Source organism: Phacochoerus africanus, chromosome X, assembly GCF_016906955.1.
Source record: "Phacochoerus africanus isolate WHEZ1 chromosome X, ROS_Pafr_v1, whole genome shotgun sequence".
Classification (NCBI taxonomy): domain Eukaryota; kingdom Metazoa; phylum Chordata; class Mammalia; order Artiodactyla; family Suidae; genus Phacochoerus; species Phacochoerus africanus.
The window spans coordinates 12813795-12833047 of NC_062560.1; the positions used below are offsets into that span (position 1 = coordinate 12813795).

A 19253-nucleotide genomic window follows, 5' to 3' on the forward strand; every position below is an offset into this window, starting at 1 on the left:
ATTTTACAAATTTAAAACTAACTCTGAGAGAACACTGGAGTGGCAGGCATATACAAACAGGTGTGATTCTCCTTTGAGGCCCTGTGTGTGTGCCTGGAGTGACAATGGCTGAGCAAGCTGGGCAAACGACAGAGATGACACCCATGGGAGCCTTGATGTCGCCTGGCTGACAGATGAACTTGCTGGTCAAAATGAAGCTTAGGAGATAAGCTACCCTCTGGATCAACATTTCGGGTGGGTCACAAAGCAGTCACAAACCCTGCTGCTGGGATCAAAAGCCATTGCCTGGCCCGAATTCTTACTCAAGTGTGCACTATACGTGTGATGGTATCTTGCAGTAAACTTGGGATCTTTGAATTACTTAACAAAGAGCTGGTGTTTATCAATGTGGGTAATTTTATAATTTCCTCCGGGCATCATCTTTTGCTTCTGATGTCGTCCCTGAAACCCCAGCTCAGGAGTTTTCACACACAGACTGCCACCGATGTAGTGGCGGCTGGCAGATTTGGAATTGAATAATAAATATTGAATTGACCTAAAATCACAGCATTCGGTAAGAGGAAATGATGGTGACACTCACCATGGCCTAGGAAGGATCTCAACACAGGTTTTATGTCCCTTTCTTGCTTTTGGAGAGAAAAATGAAAGGTATGGTTGTTGTGTTTTGTTTTGTCTTCCTGCAGAGACCAAAGGGGTTTTTGTCTGTCACTGGCAAACACCATTTCGATTGAGAAGTGTGTACTAAGCATCTACTCTCGGGGAAAATTGCTACAACTGTGATGGGCTTCCGCACCAAAAGGCAATGCTATGGTTAGGTGTCCTAAGCTTTGTCTCTGCTCGTTATGGAAAGGAATCTTTAAACTTTCATCTCAGTTCCTCAGCTTCATAAATACTTCCAAGAGTTTCTGTCACTGCTATTTAGTCATTCATGTAAAACAAAAATATATACCTATCAGAAAAGGCAGGGTTCCCCCCCCCACACCCCGCCCCGAGTGGTTTTTGTCGCTGTTGTGTGGGGGCGGGGGCGCTATAGGTTTGATTGCAGAGATGAAGCTAAACTACCAGTTTTCCAAATCCAAGCGCTACGTACTTCACGCCACTGAATTCCTCACCTAAAAATGGCTAAAATGGCAACTTTCACGCTCTGTGTATTTTATCATCCTTTAAAAAGTAATTAATCGAGAAAGTGAAATGGTTCTGTTTAGGATCAAACGTTACTCAAGTACTGGAGACAGAAGAAATTCCGTATAAAATCAAGAAGCTTCTACCCAAGCACACTGGCACGCTGGCATATGTGAAATTGCCGTCTTCGTGGGTGGAAGATGGTTGACTATCAGCAATTTCAAACCGTTCAACCTACATGTTCTTAAGTCAAACAGAGCTGGGCTTCTATCTGGGAGGGTGACTATTGTGTGGCAACTGTCAGTGGATGTCAGGGTCACGAGAAATAACCTGAGCACGGGTAGCTTTGGATGGAAAGAGCCACTGCGGGTACAGAATACGTTCTTGCGCCTTTAGGAGAGTCTGTAACTTTGGGGGAGGGAGAGAAATGACCAGGCAGTGAGATGCTGTAACCTAACAGGGGCTCGGCTGAGCCTATGGGGTACGGAACTTGAAGCAGTCATTATCTAGGCAAAGACAGATGAATTTTAGCTTCTATTTTCTGCTGTCTTCTTACCGCCAAACACCTACTTCTCCCCGCACAAGCCACTCCGTATGTAGGTTCTAAGGTTGCCTTTTGAGGAACAGGACCTGTGTGCATTTTCTATGCCTACATCTCGAGTCTTGCATCGCAGAAGACGCCCCCCCCCACACCCCCGCTTCCATCAGCACCAGCCCCCAGGGCTGATGTCCCCTCTTCTCAGGCTCCAACTCGAAATGGTCATGACATGTCAGAGTCGGGGTCTCAGCCTCGTACACAGCAATTGTATTAAATTAGAAAATGAGAGAAGGTCCACAATCACGACAGCATCAGCGGAATCGGGGGAACCAGAGCGTATTTAACACGCGTGCCCTGCCAGGTCCTCCTCAGCATGAGCAGCAAACAATGCATTCCTCGTCCCTGGAATATCACATGCAGAGCCTAGGACCTCAGTTAGGACTCATTGTAGCAATTAAAAGAGACAGTTTCCCCAACGCAGCTACCCAAGGTGGCAGACTGCGGACATCCTTCTGTGCAATCCCACATTCAGGAGAAAGATTTGGACCCGGAGTGGACTAAAAAGAGGCTGCTCTATTCATTTAACATCAGCCTCCAGGAGAACACCCCCCCCCCCCCCGCAACCCAGACCAGAGCATGGGGATGCTTTCGGAGCTTATTTTACAAGAGACACAAATCGGGCTACCCCCTTTTAACGCTACCCACCGCCCCCCCCCCCACCCCGACCCCAGTGAAAAGCTTTAAACAGGCTATTGTCAGAGCCCTGGGTACCTTTTCTCTCTTGGCTTTGTTCAGTATTTTCCTCGGCTGCAGTTTCCATGGCTGGCTTCATACCATCCACCAAAAATGCTTTTCCCGCTCCCCCCCAACACACACTTGTCCCCCTCCTCTGCTTTTGCTTTTGGACTCCCCTCGGGCTCTTATTTCCACCCGCGTGATTGAGAGCTTCTGTTCTTCACTACAGAAGACTACGGTCCCTTCCAAGATGCACAAGTCTCGCCGGCGTCGATCCCTCTCTGCCTACTGGTCCAGAAAGACAGCTGCCAAGGAGCCGGCAGCCATACGTCACCGAGGATCCCGGTTATAAAACAGCCGCCCAGCGCCCGAGGCCCGATGCAGCTCCCAGGGCCCCCCCACCCCACCCGCTGCGCCCTGCCCGGCTGCGCCTCCCGCCGGCCTCCCGCTCGCCTGCACGCGCTCGGGCTCCCTCCTCTCTCCTGGCTGACTGCACCCGACGAATGCTAATTAATTCTCCCAGGGAAGAATAGACCTGTGACATCAGAGCAGGGGCCGCGCGCGGAGGGAAGAGGAGAGCCCCCTCCCACCACGTGACTCAGCGCTCAGGCCCCAGAGAAGGTTTCAGCAGAACCTTTCAGGCGCCTCTTCCCACGAGCGAACTCTTCCTTTCCCCTGGGACCCCTTTTTGGGGCATCCCAGCTTGTTCTATCTCAGTTACCCCTGATCCTGGCAGAATCTAGGCAACAGACTTGCCCACAGTCTCCGTTTTCTTTTTCTTTCATATGTATCTTTCCAGAGAAAGACAGTTATCATATGATGCTATTTATATGCGGAACCTAAAAAAAACACAAATACAAATACACTTATTTACAAAACAGATAAGGAAAACAAGCTCACGGGGAGGCGGGGGGAAGATAAATTAGGAGTTTGGGATTAACAGATACAAACGACCATATATGTAAAACAGGTAACTAATAAGGACCTACTGTATCGCACAGGGAACTATATTCAATATCTTGTAATAACCCACCATAAAAAAGAATTTGCAAAAGAATAAACATACATATGTATAAACCGAACCACTCTGCTGTACACCTGAAACTGACAAGACTGTAAATAACGTATATTTCAATGACAAAAAAGGTGTCTTTCACACAATCTCTGGCCAGCTAGCTAGACTGATTTGAAAACATAAAGAGGGAAGAAAAATACGTAAGGAGGAAGAGGACCTAAACAAAGATTTAACAAGGGCAGTGTAGCAATTGAGGAGCAGAATCCATTTCCTGGTCTATAGCTAACATGTGTGATAGGAAGAGAAACCTTAGCTCAAGTCGACTCATTACGCAAATATCCATCCCGATTTAAAAATAAGCATAATATGCCACAAGTACAGCTAGCTGATATTTTGGTGGGTCCTTGGAATGAAAAATCAAAATAGAGTGGTTTTGCTTTTGGACGCGGTTATTTCTCTATGCTTTTCTCCTTAGAACCCCTCACTCAGAGTTCAAAGGCTATTTTCGAGAGTGTTCTGAATGTTAGGCAGAAAGGCTTCTGTAACAATAATGATTCTGACTGCTGGTTTCACAAGCCTTTCTGCACACCCAACTACTACTGGATCATCGTTCTCAGCCTATCTAAGCATATAAGCCTTTATCATGGTTATATGCCATAGGTTCCCAAACATCAGGAATTTCTGTACAACTCTTTTTTTTCCCTTTTCCGGCCACACCCACAGCATATGAAGTTCCCCAGGGCCAGGGAGTGAAGCCACGCTGCAGCTGTGACCTATGCCACAGCTGTGGCAACACTGGACCCTTAACCTACTGCGCCAGGCTGGGAATCGAACCAGCACCGCCACAGAGACAAGCCGGATCATTAGCCCACGGTGCCACTGCGGAGACGCCTCTGCACTACTTTTTAAGCATTTGTTTCACCCACTTACCTTCACTGTCCCGATCTCAAAGAGTTACAGAAACTCAGTGTAATACCCTTAAGGTCCATCCATGTATGCTAAGTGAAATAAGTCAGATGGAGAAAGACAAATAGCACGCGATTTTACTTATGTGTGGGATCTAAAAAACAAACCAAACAAAATAAACAACACCCAGGCTCAAAGATACAGAGAACAGACCGGCGGTTGCCAGAGGCATAGGGGGTTGCGGAGGGCAAAATGGGTGAAAGAGATTAAGAAGTTCAAACTTCCAGTTATACAATAAGTAAGTCACGCACGGAGATGTAACGTATGGCATGGGAAATACAGTCAAGACTATTGTATTAACTTTCTAAGGGGACAGGTGGCAACTACACTTACTGTGGGGACCGTTTTGCAATGTACACAAGTGTTGAATCACTACGTTGTGCACTTGAAATGAACGTAATATTGCAAGTCAGTTATGCTCCATCCCAAACAAGGGATGGGCACATGCACACTGAGGTCTACGGAATGACTGGCCAACAGGAACCTGCTGAAGAGCCCAGAGAACTTCCGTGGTAATCTACAAGGGAAAAGGATTTGAGGGAGAATGGACGTGTGTCTATATATAAATGAATCGCTTTGTCGTAGAGCAGGAATTATCACAACACTGCACAGCGACTACGCCTCAGTAAAACTTTAAAAAATGAACAAAACCGAAAATGCAATAAGAGGTGCATATACGTATATATGCATGTGTACACACACACACACACACACACACATATATGTGACTGGGTCACTTTGCTGTACAGCAAAAATTGGCCCAACATTGTAAATCAACTATACCTTAGTAAAATTTTTTCTTAAAACCCACAATCTTCAAAACTCAAGTCAGATACAGGGAGGACCATTGATACGCAGAGGGTAAGGGGCTCCCGGACCGGGCCGAGTGTGCTCCTTGTTTGGTTTGAACCCTCGTTTATGTATTGATTTATTTTTGGCTGCACCTGCGGCATGCCGAAGCTCCAGGGCCAGGGACGGAATCCGAGCCATAGCAGTGACAACTGCTGGATCTTTAACCCACCGAGCCACCAGGGGACTCCTTGAATACCCATCTTAGGAGCAAACATAAACATAAGTTGGAGGCTACCCTCTCCTAAAAAAAAATCTCCCCCAAGTTTTGAAGGTTTGTTGCTCAATACTTTAGATTAAAAAAAAAAACAAAACATAAAACAAAATAAAATAAAATAAAGGATAAGCCCCGGGATCAAAATCAGCTGACAACCTCATCTTTGCATGCACTGCTTTCAGATAATCCCCGGAGCTTGCTACACTCAATATGTCTGGCCCTGTTCAACCAGGAAAGCCTTTGAAAACCAGTTGAGCCTGTTTCAATATTTTCTTTTCATTTCACATCTCATTTTTCACTTTAACCATGGTCCCAGGAGACAACGCTCACAATCAATGATCTCCTTAAGTTCCGGCCCCAGCCAGCTTTACTGTCGCCTGGCGAGGGGACTGAGAGGAATGGCAGCCTGAAATTTCAGACTGGCAACAAGAGATTCCGAGGTGATGTCACTACAGAGCAAAGGAGAACGTGCTGCGGGGTCCCCACAGGATGCTTGGCAAACGTTTCTGCAAAGACGGCTCAGATGCATCCAGCCAGGAAGATGGCAATCGCTGTGACGCTGACAGCCTTGTTCTCTCTGAGCAGTTCCAGCCAGAGTGAATACCACCACCAAATTGGATGCAGCACAAAAGGCAACAACTGTGACTAGCGACGGTATTGGTTTTGATTTGAAAAGTATCATCATTCAATCGAAAGCAAAATCATTCAATTACAGAACTGGCAGACTGGAACAATTTGGGAGAATAGTATTTGAAAATGTTGGTGGAAGTGGGAAGGCAGGGGGTCAAAGGCCTCCTAAACGGAAGGGCAACGCCAGCTCTGTATCAGGGCGCGGGAATCACAGCCCTTGGACCAAATATTCACAAATCCTCCAGCTGATACTCTGATCTCCTTTTCACCCTGCAAATACTATAAATGGACTACCCATCACTTTTGCCTTAGTCATGACCTGACTGGTTTCTTTTCATTAGACTGACAATGAGTATGACAATTCTAGAAGTTGCCAGTGTACCACTTGCTTGCCTTTTTTTTTTTTTTTTTTTTTTCCCCTCTCTTTAGGGCCGCACCCTCAGCATGTGGAAGTTCCCGGGGCTAGGTGTCGAATCACAGCTGCAGCTGCCGGCCTACACCATAGCCACTGGATCTGAGCCACATCTGTGACCCACACGGCAGCTTTCAGCAATGCCGGAACCTTAACCCATTATGCAAGGCCAGGGACTGAATCACATCCTCACAGATGCTATGTCGGGCTCTTAACCTGCTGAGCCACAACGGGAACTCTCCAGTACACGACTTTCTTAGCAGACTCAAAACCTCCTTGGTGCTTATGATCAAGGATCTGAATCAGGAACCAAACAAGCAAACAAACAAACAAGGTAGAAAAAGTGCTACGAGCCAGAAAGCAGAGAGTATACATTTACAGCATTTCTAAGGTCTGCACCCATTTTTGGCTAGAAAAACTATGTAGAATGAAGAAGATGGGAGATGTCTCCTGGGGCTGAAAATTACTCTTTGAGCTTCGTGATTTTAAGGCATTCTGGTTGAAGGCACAAATACTTCTGAAAGCCATAACAAGAATAACAAATACTGACACACCTGGACATATGAGATTGAGCCATACAGAGTTGCGATATTGGCTACAATGGTAGTTGCGCGTGGTTGAACAAAGTAACCCAGAGGCTAATGGGACACAGAGAATCCTCCTAAACCAGGGGACTCCTACCTGCTTACAAGCACAACAGAGTCCCAACAAGGGAGATGAGGGGAAGGGCAAGAAAATTGGGGAAAAGCTTCACAGCACACAGTTGGCCACTGCAGCGCGGTTAGAAACCTGCCAGGTTGGGAAGCACAAGAGTGAGGGAAGAAAGGGCAGGGAAGAGAAAAATTATTCCAGGAAAAACTGAGAAAGAGACAAAAGGGAAAAGAGTACTGCCAAAGGGCTGGGGATGTGATTCTCATGACACAGGGGTCAGAGCACAGGGTGTGTGTGGTCAGGGTGGGGGAATGCAGGGAGGTGGCTGAATCAGTAGATTGGGAAGCAGCAAGGCTGAACACCTTGCAAACCCTGGAGGCACTGGGTGGAGATGGAAGGCGCGAGAGCAGATCTGATCTAGGCTTTCCCTGAAGGCCATCCTGGTGGTAATGTTTTAAAGACGGCGTGGGGGCAGGGCAAAACCAGAGGCTGGAAAACCAAGTAGGACGTCTCTTCAAAGGGCACAAGCACGGGGAAGGAGGGGCATGAGGAACCAGGGAGGACCCGGATGGCATCTGGTTGGATGGACACCTAGGCATGGAGTGGAAAAGGACAAGGTGTGAAGGGCAGTCTGGAGTTTCCGGCTTCAGTGAGTGGCGAGATGCTCGTGTTCCGTTTTTGAACCCAAGTGGGGAAACCGAAGAGGAGGAAGAGCTTTGGTGCAGGGATGAGCGTGTATGGGCTCAGGTGTCCTTGGACACCCCGTGGGAGCTGCCCAGGACGCATTCAGGAATACGGCTCCAAAGGAGAGGGGTTGACCCTTTGGTGGAGAGGTTGCCTTGGAAAAACAAGAGGTCTGGCTCTGCTCAAATTCCACCTTCCCAGGGGACCCTCCCTGACTCTGCTGCCTAGAAGACAACCATGACAGACTCAGTCCCTTAACCTGGGTTGGCTGTTTTTTATGGCTTTGACCGTGATCCAACAGTGATCGCGCTATTCACTCACTCACTGTCTTTCTTCTCCTAGGATATAAGCCCCTTAAGGGCCGAAATTTGTGTGTGCTTTGACCTCTGTTGTACTACCAGCTTCTAGAACAGTCCCTGGCACATAGTAGGTCCTCAACAAATACACTTACGTGAACAGTAAACAAATGACCAGGGAGAGAGAAAGACTACAAATACACTGAGATTTGAATTTAAGTGGGATGATGGAATTAGACAAAGGTTCCATGAGAGGCATCAAGTTAACAGTGTCGAAGTGCGCAGAATAATGCAGAAGGAGCAAAAAAGATGGGGACTGGCAAGGAGTCCACCAAATAGCCATCGGAACTTCCATAAGCGGAGCTGTGGTTGAATGGCTGAGTTCTCACAGAGCTCAGGGAAAACATTTTACTTACTAGATTACTGGTTTATTATAAAAAGGTTATTAAAGGCTACTAGCCAACAACAGCCAGAGGAAGAGATACACAGGGCAAGGCAAGGAGGAAAGGGCACAGAGCTTCCACGCTCTCTCTAGGCACCACTTTCTCCATATCCTCACGTGTTCGCCAACCCAGCAGCTCTGCAAACCCAGCCCTTTTACGGAGGCTTCATTACATAGGCATGATTGATGAAATGACTGGCCATTGGTAACTGAACTACAGCCCCTCTCCCCTCCCTGGAGGTCAGGGCTAGGGAACAAGGGAGGAAGAGGAGTTGAATTGGATCACAGGATCATACAAGGACCAAGAGTTCCAATTCTCTAATCACAAGGCTGGTTCTACTGACAACAAGCCCTGTCCTGAGGTCCCCCAAAGCCACCTTGTTAATAAAACAAAAGACACATTTATCACTCTTCATCACAGCAACGTAAACAAATTTCCAATGGTTTTAGGAGCTGTGTGGCAGAAATAGGACAAAGACCAAGTAGATATTTATTATACATTACAGTGTCAGAGTCTTCAAGTACCAAGAATTTGCTTTGTGTTTCTTCTATGATCCTGTGATCCGAATAACTGGCAGGAGTGTTGAACACAAGACGAAAGTGAGAGGACTCTCGGGGCCACTATGGACATCATCCTGGTCAGCTGACTGGTTGGCTGGTTCATTCATTCAACCACGAGTCACTAAGCTTCCACCGCATACCAAAAACTGAGTCACCGTTCTGTCACATGACTGTGAGTATTCATTCAACGAGGAATTCGTTCACTTGTCCGATGATCTATCTACATATCCTTATCACATAGCCATCAATGAAGTTGGCCTAATGTGTACTTCTTTCAACTTTCAGAATTGTATTTTAGGTTTCTTCTGGCCTCGGAATGGCTCCTTAGTGGGAGTCATTAATCACTAAGAAGGGATGTTTCCGTATTCCTTTAAAACCACACTTGACCTTTGAACAGCATGGGGGTTGGGGGCAGTTGAAAACTGTATATAATTTTACCGTTGGCAATCTGTATACGCAGTTCCAATCTTGAGATTCAACCAACCTTGGATCGTGTAATATGTATTTAGTGCAAAAATCCACGTATAAGTGGACCCATGCAATTCACATCTACGTTGTTCAAGGGTCGACAGAACTCCTCTGAAATTGTCACATTCCATGGAACACTTTTTTTCCCCCCCCAAGACCAGCCTCCCACTCAGCACCCAAGGACAGAGCCTCCTCGTGGTCACACAGCTCCAGGGACAGAGCCGCCTTCATTTCCTTTCTATTCACCTCAGGTTCCATTCTTGGCGTTGACTGTTTTCTTTCTGGACCACCTCCTTCCTCCTGGTGATAGGTGCCCCCTCTCTTCCAGGGAGCTGACGCGCCCTCCCGACTCCTCAAGCCCCTTCACCTCCCTCCAGAGGAAGGAGCTAAGACAGCTTTTGGGGAAGACATCATGGCCACTGCCTCCGACAAAGATGGGTAACTCAGAGCCCGCGGGTTTTCTGGAGACCTGGTCCTTCCGCACTATTTCCGGGGCCTAGAAGGCATTCACACACCCCAGCACAATTCTTCCTCTTTGCCCGTCAAAGGAAATCAATACCCAGAGCAATAGCCCTAGAACCAAAGATAACCTCATGCTACGTTCGAGTGCAAAAACCCTCCACCTGCTTCGATGGATGAATCTTTGAGAAATTGTTAAGTGACTCCTATTTTCCTATTACTTCTCGTGACAAAACCAAAGACATGTTCTAGTGGCAAATTTATGAGCCACTGGAGAGACCAGACTTACAAATATAACAAGAATTCTTAAATCTCACATTTCAAGCAGAAAAGATATCCTCTGTGTAAAGTACTGATAATATTCAAGCTATTCTTACTTCGGTGATGTGTTCAAAAGGCTGCATAAATTTAAAAGACATAGAAACTATAGTGTGGAGCCTGAAGTTTAGAATCTGATTGTCTACAGTTGGGTCTTTTCCACAATTAGGTCTTCCCAAAGCTTTATCAATTGGCAAGTCATTCTCTCCCATTACCGGAACAAAATCTCTAGTTTGGGGAGTTCCCATTGTGGCTCAGCAGCAACGAACCTGACTAGGGACCATGGGGATGCGGGTTCGATCCCTGGTCTCACTTAGTGGGTTAAGGATCTGGCGCTGCCCTGACCTGTGGCATGGCTTGTTGCAGATGCGGCTCGGATCTGGTGTTGCTGTGGCTGTGGTGTAGGCCAGCGGCCGCAGCTCCGATTTGACCCCTAGCCTGGGCACTTCCATCTGCTGCCCCTGCTGCCCTAAAAAAAAAAAAAAAAAAAAAAAAGAAATTTCTAATTTTACATCCACTGTGGGGTTTTAATGCCTTTTGATTCTTTACTCTTATCGTTTGCTTTCCGGATGTGTTTCCTCAGTACCACCACTATATTTGTTACACTTTCCTTTATAGGAAATGACACTGCACACAGCTAAGAGCTCAAGTGACAAGTCAAACTGGATGGTGTACTATATGAAAACTCTTGTAAATGCTAGAGCTTCATAAGTAGAAGGCATCATCACAAGACCTTCTCCTTAACGGCGGAGGTGGTTCCTAGGCAGACCAAGGTCATCAATAACAGTGGGCACGTGGGATTGCCGATTAGCCAGTCGCTTCCCCACCTAATCAGCTGTTTACTTAAGGACAGGCCGTGTCCTCGTTAGGGGCTGCCAAGACAGTGATTGTTGAGTCTGGCAAAAGCAAACTGACAGGTGATGAGCCTCTCTTTCTGGCAAAAACGCCACTCGACCTCATTTTCCAAAAGGAGAGTGAGAGAATATATTTGGCAGGAGCAGGCCAAGGCTTCCCATGATAGAAATAGGTGTGGCATGAGAGGGTTCAGTGTACCGGGCTGATGAATGGGCGCCTGGCACGGGCCATGTTGCGGCAGGATGTGGCGTGTGCCTTTTTCTCGCTGGTGTAGCCCATACCTGTCTGTCCCAGAGTCGAGATCAGCACGGCTGCTTCTTTCTCTGAGATCAGGGTTGCTCAGCCTCAGCACCAGTGACATCTGGGGCTGGATGACTTCTGGGTAACCCTGAGGCCGTCCTGCATATTGGAGGAGGTTGAGCAGCATCTCTGGTCTCTACTCACTAGGTGCCAGTGACTCCACCCTAGTTGTGGCAACCAAAAAAAAACCATCTCCAGACATTGACAAATGTCCCCTGCAGGGTCAAAGTCACCCCCAGCTGAGAACCACTGCCTTAAACCTATCTTCTCTTCGCTCAGTTTCCTCTGACTTTTATGGTGATACCCTATCAGCCCACGGTGCCCAAGCCTGACCACGCTCACTGGGGAAGCTTTGAAAACACAGATGCCTGGGAGATCCTGCTGCGGTACAGTGGGTTAAGAACCTGACTGTGGCTTAGGTTGCTGGGGAGTTGCGGGTTTCATCCCTGGCCTGGTGCAGTGGGTTAAGGATCCAGAGTTGCTACAGCTGTGGCATAGGGTGCAACTGCAGTTCGGATTTGATCCCTGACTTGGGAACTTCCATATGCTGGGGGTGCTGTTGTTTAAAAAAAAAAAAAAAGAAAAAAAAAGATAATACTGATGCTTGGGCACCACCCCGGAGTTAAAAGGGCAGTGGGGAGATCCCGCTGTGTAGCACAGGGAACTCTATCTAGTCACTTGTGATGGAACATGATGGAGGATAACGTGAGAAAAACAATGTGTGTGTGTGTGTGTGTGTGTGTGTGAGACTGGGTCACTTTGCTGTACAGCAGAAATTGACAGAACACTGTAAACCAACTATAATAGAAAAAAAAATTAAAATCTTTAAAAAAAAAAGGGGGGGGGGCATTGGGAAGGATCCATTTGTTCCTGGATTTAGTTCACATCACAGCCCTGGGAGGGAGGAGATGTCGTCAGGCCATTTTATGGGTGACATAATGGAAGGTATGGTGGTTTGGGTCTCGGCAAGACAAGCAGCTGGCCGAGTACAGACTGCTGGGGGTCCTGAGTCGGGCTGAGCCTTCAGGCGATCGGAGACCAGAGAGAGCTGGAGGCAGATAAACAATACCCTCACGGTGGGTCTCGTCACGCTGGGGAGAAGAGGACCCGACAGGCTGGAACCACAGGGAAAGCCAACACACAAGCCAGGGCCAGAGAAGGGGTTCTTAACCTGCTTTTATTGTTTAACAAGGCAAGCTCCTCCTCCTCCCTCTGTACGCCAGGCGTACATCAGGAGATGCGACAGCGGATCGGACAATGTGCTTCCTGATTAATTATCACATCTCGTGGGGAGCTCAGGCTCCTCATTAGGAGTGGCACACCATCAACGAGCTCACCCTGGGAGGGCTCCCAATTAACGTGTCCACCAGGCATGGCCCAGTCAACGTGAACCAGGACGGGTCTTCCAAACCCTTCTGGGAGCTGCTGAGCTGTAGCTGCTGGGATCCTGCCCGTATCTGCGGAGCACTTCCTACTCTGTCCGCTGGAGACCGCGTGGGCTGAGGTGTTCTCTTACCCAGAGGAAGCTGGTGGCTCACCCTGAAAGCAAGGTGACACGGGGGCAGCCAGTGGGGGTTTTCTCCACATCGTCTGCCCAAATCCCAACTCATGCTGCCTTCCCAGCTGTTCTTCTTTTCCTGGAAGGCACAGCCCCAAGCCCAGCTCCTACAGAAGCCCTCCTTGGTTAAATCCACCCGTTTTCCTTTTCCTCCCATCCTTCCCTTGAACCACCCCCGTGTCTCTAGTTATAGACGCAACCTCTCCGAATGACGGCTATTTCCACCAGAAAGACACTTCCCCTGTTGATACCTGCCTCCCACACAGGTAGGAAGCCAGGCATTTTCAAATTCAAGGCTAAATCACAAGACATCTGGGCTCTGAAAATTCTCTAGGGAAGTTGGGGACTTATGGGATGAGCCCATTAAGGTAGGGATAAAGAGGATGCAAGCCCTTTAAACTTGACAACTCATGAAGGAGACCTTATTCTTGCCCAGGTGCTACTTTGGCTGGCTGGCTCTTCACCCTCCATGCGCAGGAGCCACTGTCACCTCTCCCCGAAATGGGAGTCCACGTGTGGCTGAATGGATTTCTACCTGTTGGGCTGCTGGGTAAAGGTGCTTGGTCAGGCAGGCACACTGACTCCTACCTCCCCCTTGGGGAACCAAACCCCTCCAGGCCTGCTCCTGACAGTGCTGACTTCATGCTGTTCCGGGCAATGGAAAGCAGAAACCCCTGGGGCCCGGTGATAGCTTCCTAATCTTTGCAGGCGCTTCTCTGCAATTACCACCAAGTTATCACAAAGAGACCGAAGTGCCAGCTACCAAAAATACTTGGCCAGTTCCCTCCACGAGCTGTTGCCATTTGCTCCGGGCTTAAGAGCTGGCTGGATGCGGAGCCCAGGGAGCAGGCTCAGTGCCCTGTCCAGGGGGCCCACCACACCCACCTGAGATGTGACAGTGGCTTCAGAGGGGCAGAGAGAAACTGGCACTTAAGAACTGGGGGACTCCTTGGTACCAGTGTTGTTGCGGGAATTGTAACCCGTGCTCTTTCTTTTCTTTTTTTTTTGGTCTTTTAAGCGCTGCACCCACGGCACATGGAAGTTCCTGGGATAGGGGTTGAATGAGAGCTGCAGCTGCTGGCCTACACCACAGCCACAGCAATGCAGGATCCGAGTCGTGTCTGCGACCTACACCTCAGCTCACGGCAACACAGGATCCTTAACCCACTGAGTGAGGCCAGGGATTGAACCTGCATCCTCATGGATACTAGTCAGACTTTTTTCCCCCTGTGCCACAACAAAACTCCCAAGGCAAGCTCTTTCATTTTGGCCTTCACGATGGCATCGAGAGGCGCGCATAACCACTCTCCCCACGGGGACAAAGGAACCAAGACCAAAGCGGGAGACGGAGAGACTTGGCCCAAGCCCCAGGGCTTGTCAGAGGCTGAGCTGGGACTTGCCTCAGGCCGTTGGATGCCAGAGCTTGGAACTCAAGACTCAGGCAGCCGTGACTTAGGTGACCAGGTGCGTCAACTCAGAGAATCCAGGTCACCCCCAAAGCCTCGCTCAGGACGGCCAAAAACACAGGGCTGCATGCTTCCCCTGCGGAGAAGGCTCTCATGTCTGGAACCTTGCCCACTGTCCCTGCCAGGCCAGCTCCACCAGTTACCAACTGTATGATGCCACGCGACCTTTCTGAGCCTCGGCTTTGCCACCCATGAAAAGGAGTCATAGAGAACTCCCTTCATGGGGCTATCGGTAGGTGGAATCCTTCACACTGAGCCTCAGGACAGCGTGTCCTGTGTCCTACGTGGCACTCATGAAGGGCTAGTGTTTCTGTCATGTAGGGTTTCTGTGCTCCCACCCCCGTCGCACGGGTCCAAGGGGGAGGTAGAGAGAGCAAAGAATAGCTGGTGATCCTACATCCTTCCAGATCTTCCCATGTCCCTGAGGGGTTCACGTCTGTGGCCCTGTCTGACCTGACTGGACTTCTAAAGGTACTTGCCCCCACCCCGCCGCCTCCCCCAGACCTCCCAGCGGAGGCACGCCTCAGACGCGACGCCTGTGAGCAAGCTGCAAGCCAACCAATGGAAGTGAGAAGGACAAGGCCATGGGATTTGAAAAGACGCATCTCCAAGGGCACTCTTTAGCAAATTGTCAAAATTGGTTTCTGGAAACTGGAGGATGTTGCTCACACCTGGGTACTCAAGACCAAAGGAGATCTGCCTCTGATGCTTATTAAAAAAAAAAAAAAAATCACAAAAAGCTTGGCGCACAGGAGGGCCTCGAGCTTGCTTTCATATGCTGATGTCAATGTCTTGTAAATCTTAATAACTTGATCTTTGAACTTCTGTTCTGCCCATGAAATCCAATGGGACAATGGAGCATGCAAGTGAGCAGGGGCACTCTGTGCTCCTGGCCCCCAATTTGCATAAAGCATTCCCAATGTCCCGGGCAAAAAATGCACAGAATGCCAGTGGGTCCCAGAGGCATGGGAAGATTCAAGGTCAGTACAAGGTGAGGATGTTCTGGCTAATCAATGAGTAGGTACTGGCCTTGTCACCTGCCAGTCATGATGGCTTGGGCAACTCACGCCTGAGCCTCTGCTTCCTCATGTACAAGAAGGCTGGACCAGATGCTCTGTGAAGCCTGTCCTTGCTCTAAGAGCCACAGAGCCTTAAGTGACCAGTTTGGCAGTGTGGTTATAAGAAGAAATAAGAGACATCAGGTAAGGAGCCCTGCAACCCCACCTCCATCACTGTTCCCAGTGACCCGAGTCAGCCTCTCACTATGCAGGTCAAGTCATTTTTCACTTGCTCTAAATGACATCTCAATACCCTGGGGTGGATTCTACTGGGCTCCCAGCATTCCTCGGAGTGAGATGCCAGCATCTCTTTCTCTGCAAGCACATGATGCAATTCAGTCCTTCTCGGCTTTGCTTTTCCTGACTTGTGTCCTCGAACTTCTCAAAGCACAGTTACACCCAACTTCTCTGCATATTGTTAACAGCATGAGGAAAATGGAAGCCAGTGAAACCCCTACAAAAATATTTTATAATAAAATACAGACCCTGTTGGAGTTCCCGTCGTGGCTCAGTGGTTAGCGAACTTGACTAGCATCCATGAGGACGTGGGTTCGATCCCTGGCCTCGCTCAGTGGGTTAAGGATCTGGCCTGGCTGTGAGCTGTGGTGCAGGTCGCAGATGCGGCTCGGATCCCGCATTGCTGTGGCTGTGCTGTAGGCTGGCAGCTGCAGCTCCGATTCGACCCCTAGCCTGGGAACCTCCATATGCCACAGATGTGGCCCTAAAGACAAAAAGACCAAAACATCGAAAAGAAAATATAAAATAAAATACAGACCCTGTTACCCACTTGGAAATTTATTTCAGAAACAAAATGGATAAAACTTACTGCTTCCCAATAGCAACATACAAACCCTGAACATCACGTTCTAATGTTTTGGGTTTTTTTGCCCAACAGAAATCTGGTAGAAAGACAGTTTTAACTGAAGATCGGTTAAGACCTCTTCACGGATCGGGGATTAACATTTTTAGCACAACCGCAGCACACAGTTGCTTACTTTTTACAATAAAAAACAGATGATTGACTGGCTAGGATAGGAAGACTATGGTATCTGTCAGCCCTGCAACCGTCGGTGTGGACTGAGGTGATCTGCTCCTACCATCAACGTGACCTTCCTGAAACTACCTAGTCACATGAGGGGTCATGAACATGCCAAACAAGCAGTCTCCTACCAAACAATTCTGATAAACACACCAAAATCTGAAAACCACTGATTTACCAAAGAGTATGTAGCTTAACAGAAGATTTGCGATGTACCAACACACAGCGTGACCAAGTATGTGAAATTTGCTTTCTGAGGTTAGTGTGCCTGTTCCTGCTAGTTCAGGCAAACACCCAGGATTCAGAGATGCACAATTCAAAAGCCCTCAGCTCAAAGTCCACCAAAAAAAAAAAAAAAAAATCAGTGCCTTGGTGGATCAGTTGCTGGGTGGTCCAGGGTTGGTATAAAATATGAACTGCCCAAAAGTGGGATCTATTTCACTTAGCCTCGGCTGCTGAGAAGCTCCACTAAACAAGACCAAATCCTGCATACTTTGAAATACATTCACATTTGTCCAAATGGACTATTTGATTAAATTGCCTCTTCTCTTTATTTTTCTGGGAGGGAAGTGAGAAGGAGAAGGATGAAGTCATTTAAGGCCCTTTGCTCCACTAAAATTATCAGTGGGCTTTGAAAGTTGGAAACCACTGGGACAACTTGAGATAACTATCCCTCCCTGCCAGGTCAGGCATAAAATATCCCAGTGTGTAGAGAAGGCAGAGTAAATCTTAGCAATCTCACAGAAATCTGTAAGTAACAAATTATGTCATAAGACCACACATGACAACTTCTTATTGGGTAATGTCAAGATTCAGAGCACTGCGGAAGAAAAAGCAAATCAGAGGAACCACCTCTGTGCGTATGGCCTCCGACCTCAGGAATGGACAGGGGCAAATGAGGGCAACCACCTGCTGGGCTGGCACAGCCAGATCCATGACTTGTGCTCTCCATGACTAAATGCCCAAGGTCATGATTTTACTGGAATGTAAAGGTTTGTCTCCAGGCCCTAACAATGTATAATAGGATCCTGAGAGGGGGTGACTGAACGCGGGCTCTAGAGGGGTGCTGTAAATCACTGTGAAGAGTTCCCATTGTGGCTCAGCGGGTTAAGAACCCAACATGGTGTCTGTGAGGGTGCAGGTTCAATCCCTGGCCTTGCTCAGTGGGTGAAGGATCCAGCGTTGTGGCAAGCTGCGGTGTAGGTCACAGATGTGGCTCTGATCTGGTGTTGCTGCGGCTGTGGTGTAGGCCGGCAGCTGCAGCTCCAATTGGACTCCTAGCCTGGGACCCTCCAAATGCCGTAGGTACGACAAAGAAGAGACGAGAAGATCACTGTGAAACCAGAGATATGCTGGAACCTGAGACACAAGTTGGCCTTAATTTCTAAGGCAGACAGGACAGAGTTCTCTCCAGTCACCAGGAAAAACAAACAAAAACAACCCACCAAAAAAGCCCCAAAACAACAACTCAAGAAGAGTTTTTTTTTTTTTTTTTTTTTCAACAGACGACTCAGGAACCCTCCTAATAGGAAACTGATTTCTAGAAGCCAGCCTAGGTTTCTTGAGGAATAAGTAATGCCAAATTAACCTTTCTTTTTTTCGTTTAGATACTTAATTTGTGGGTTTGCCATGTTTAAATAACGGTACCTCAGGAAAAGACTGCTTTCTCCCAAGAAGATTTTATGAATCAATTTACTCAGACTCGGCTCCTGCACCTTCAACTTTATTCCTTCAGCCCATCAGAATCTTTGTCATCAAAACAGCACCGTTTGGAGTCACGGTTCAGTTTCCCGGAGCCCGTTCCCCCCGCCTCCCTCTGAGCTGACACCTGCGACTTCTGAAAAGTCTATGGATGCTGCTGAGATTCGTCTGGTAAACAAGCCCCAACTGACAGAATCCGCCCCTCTAGTTAGGCGGGTCAAGTGGTTAAGAGTTTCTTTTAAACCGGATTCACTATTTTCACATCAGTGGCATCCTGTATTGCTAAAAGGAATCTTCTCTTTTATTTATTTATTCATTTTTTTAAAGCCAGGAAGATTCGATCAGGTCAATGGCATCTTCTGCGATGAGCTCACGAGCTATTTGATAAAAACCGTTCCTGTTTTTAAGGGAATAAGATAGCTTAATGTTGGCAACATGCCAGTCTGCTTAAGACATTTCTCTCATTCCATGTTTCCCATCAACAAAATGTAAGGTCACTTAATCATACACTCAGGTGGAATCACAATGGGCTCATGTTGGACTTCCCGTGCGGCTCACAACAGAATGGGCTAATGTACTTTCAAAGTGGTTACAAAATGGTGGATGTCAATTCAGAGAGGAGGCTTTACCACCAGTGCTGTGCCACTAGGCTTGGTCCTTGGTCTGGGCCATGGAGACGCCTTCATTTTACCACCTAGGCACTTAAGATGAAGGCACAGGTGTCAAGCAATCTAGAATTTCTTCTCAGAAACGATAACAAGGACAATTTTGTTAAATTTTTCCCTGATTTTTCTGGCCTTGCCTAAAATAAATGTTACGCACACACAGAATCCTCAAGGAGGAGGAAAAATTCAAGGCCGCCTAGCTCTTCTCTCCTTCTCCAGGGTGTCACCGAGAGAGACAGGACTCAAGA

General features: G+C 47.9%; 1 protein-coding gene across 5 annotated transcripts in view; it reads right to left on the minus strand.

Annotated features, from left to right (window-relative positions):
- The window catches only part of GPM6B (glycoprotein M6B), a 154582-nt gene that overhangs the window by 41523 nt on the left and 93806 nt on the right, over positions 1-19253 (minus strand). The window contains exon 1 of one of the 5 annotated variants that reach the window (XM_047764142.1): positions 2432-2873. The exons of 1 other annotated variant lie outside the window; for it this stretch is intronic. In XM_047764142.1, the coding sequence (XP_047620098.1) occupies positions 2432-2492 (61 nt within the window). In that variant the 5' untranslated portion in view covers positions 2493-2873. Of the gene's footprint in view, positions 1-2431; positions 2874-19253 lie in introns of those variants that run through there. 3 more of the 5 variants (XM_047764141.1, XM_047764140.1, XM_047764143.1) reach the window with 3 other exon arrangements.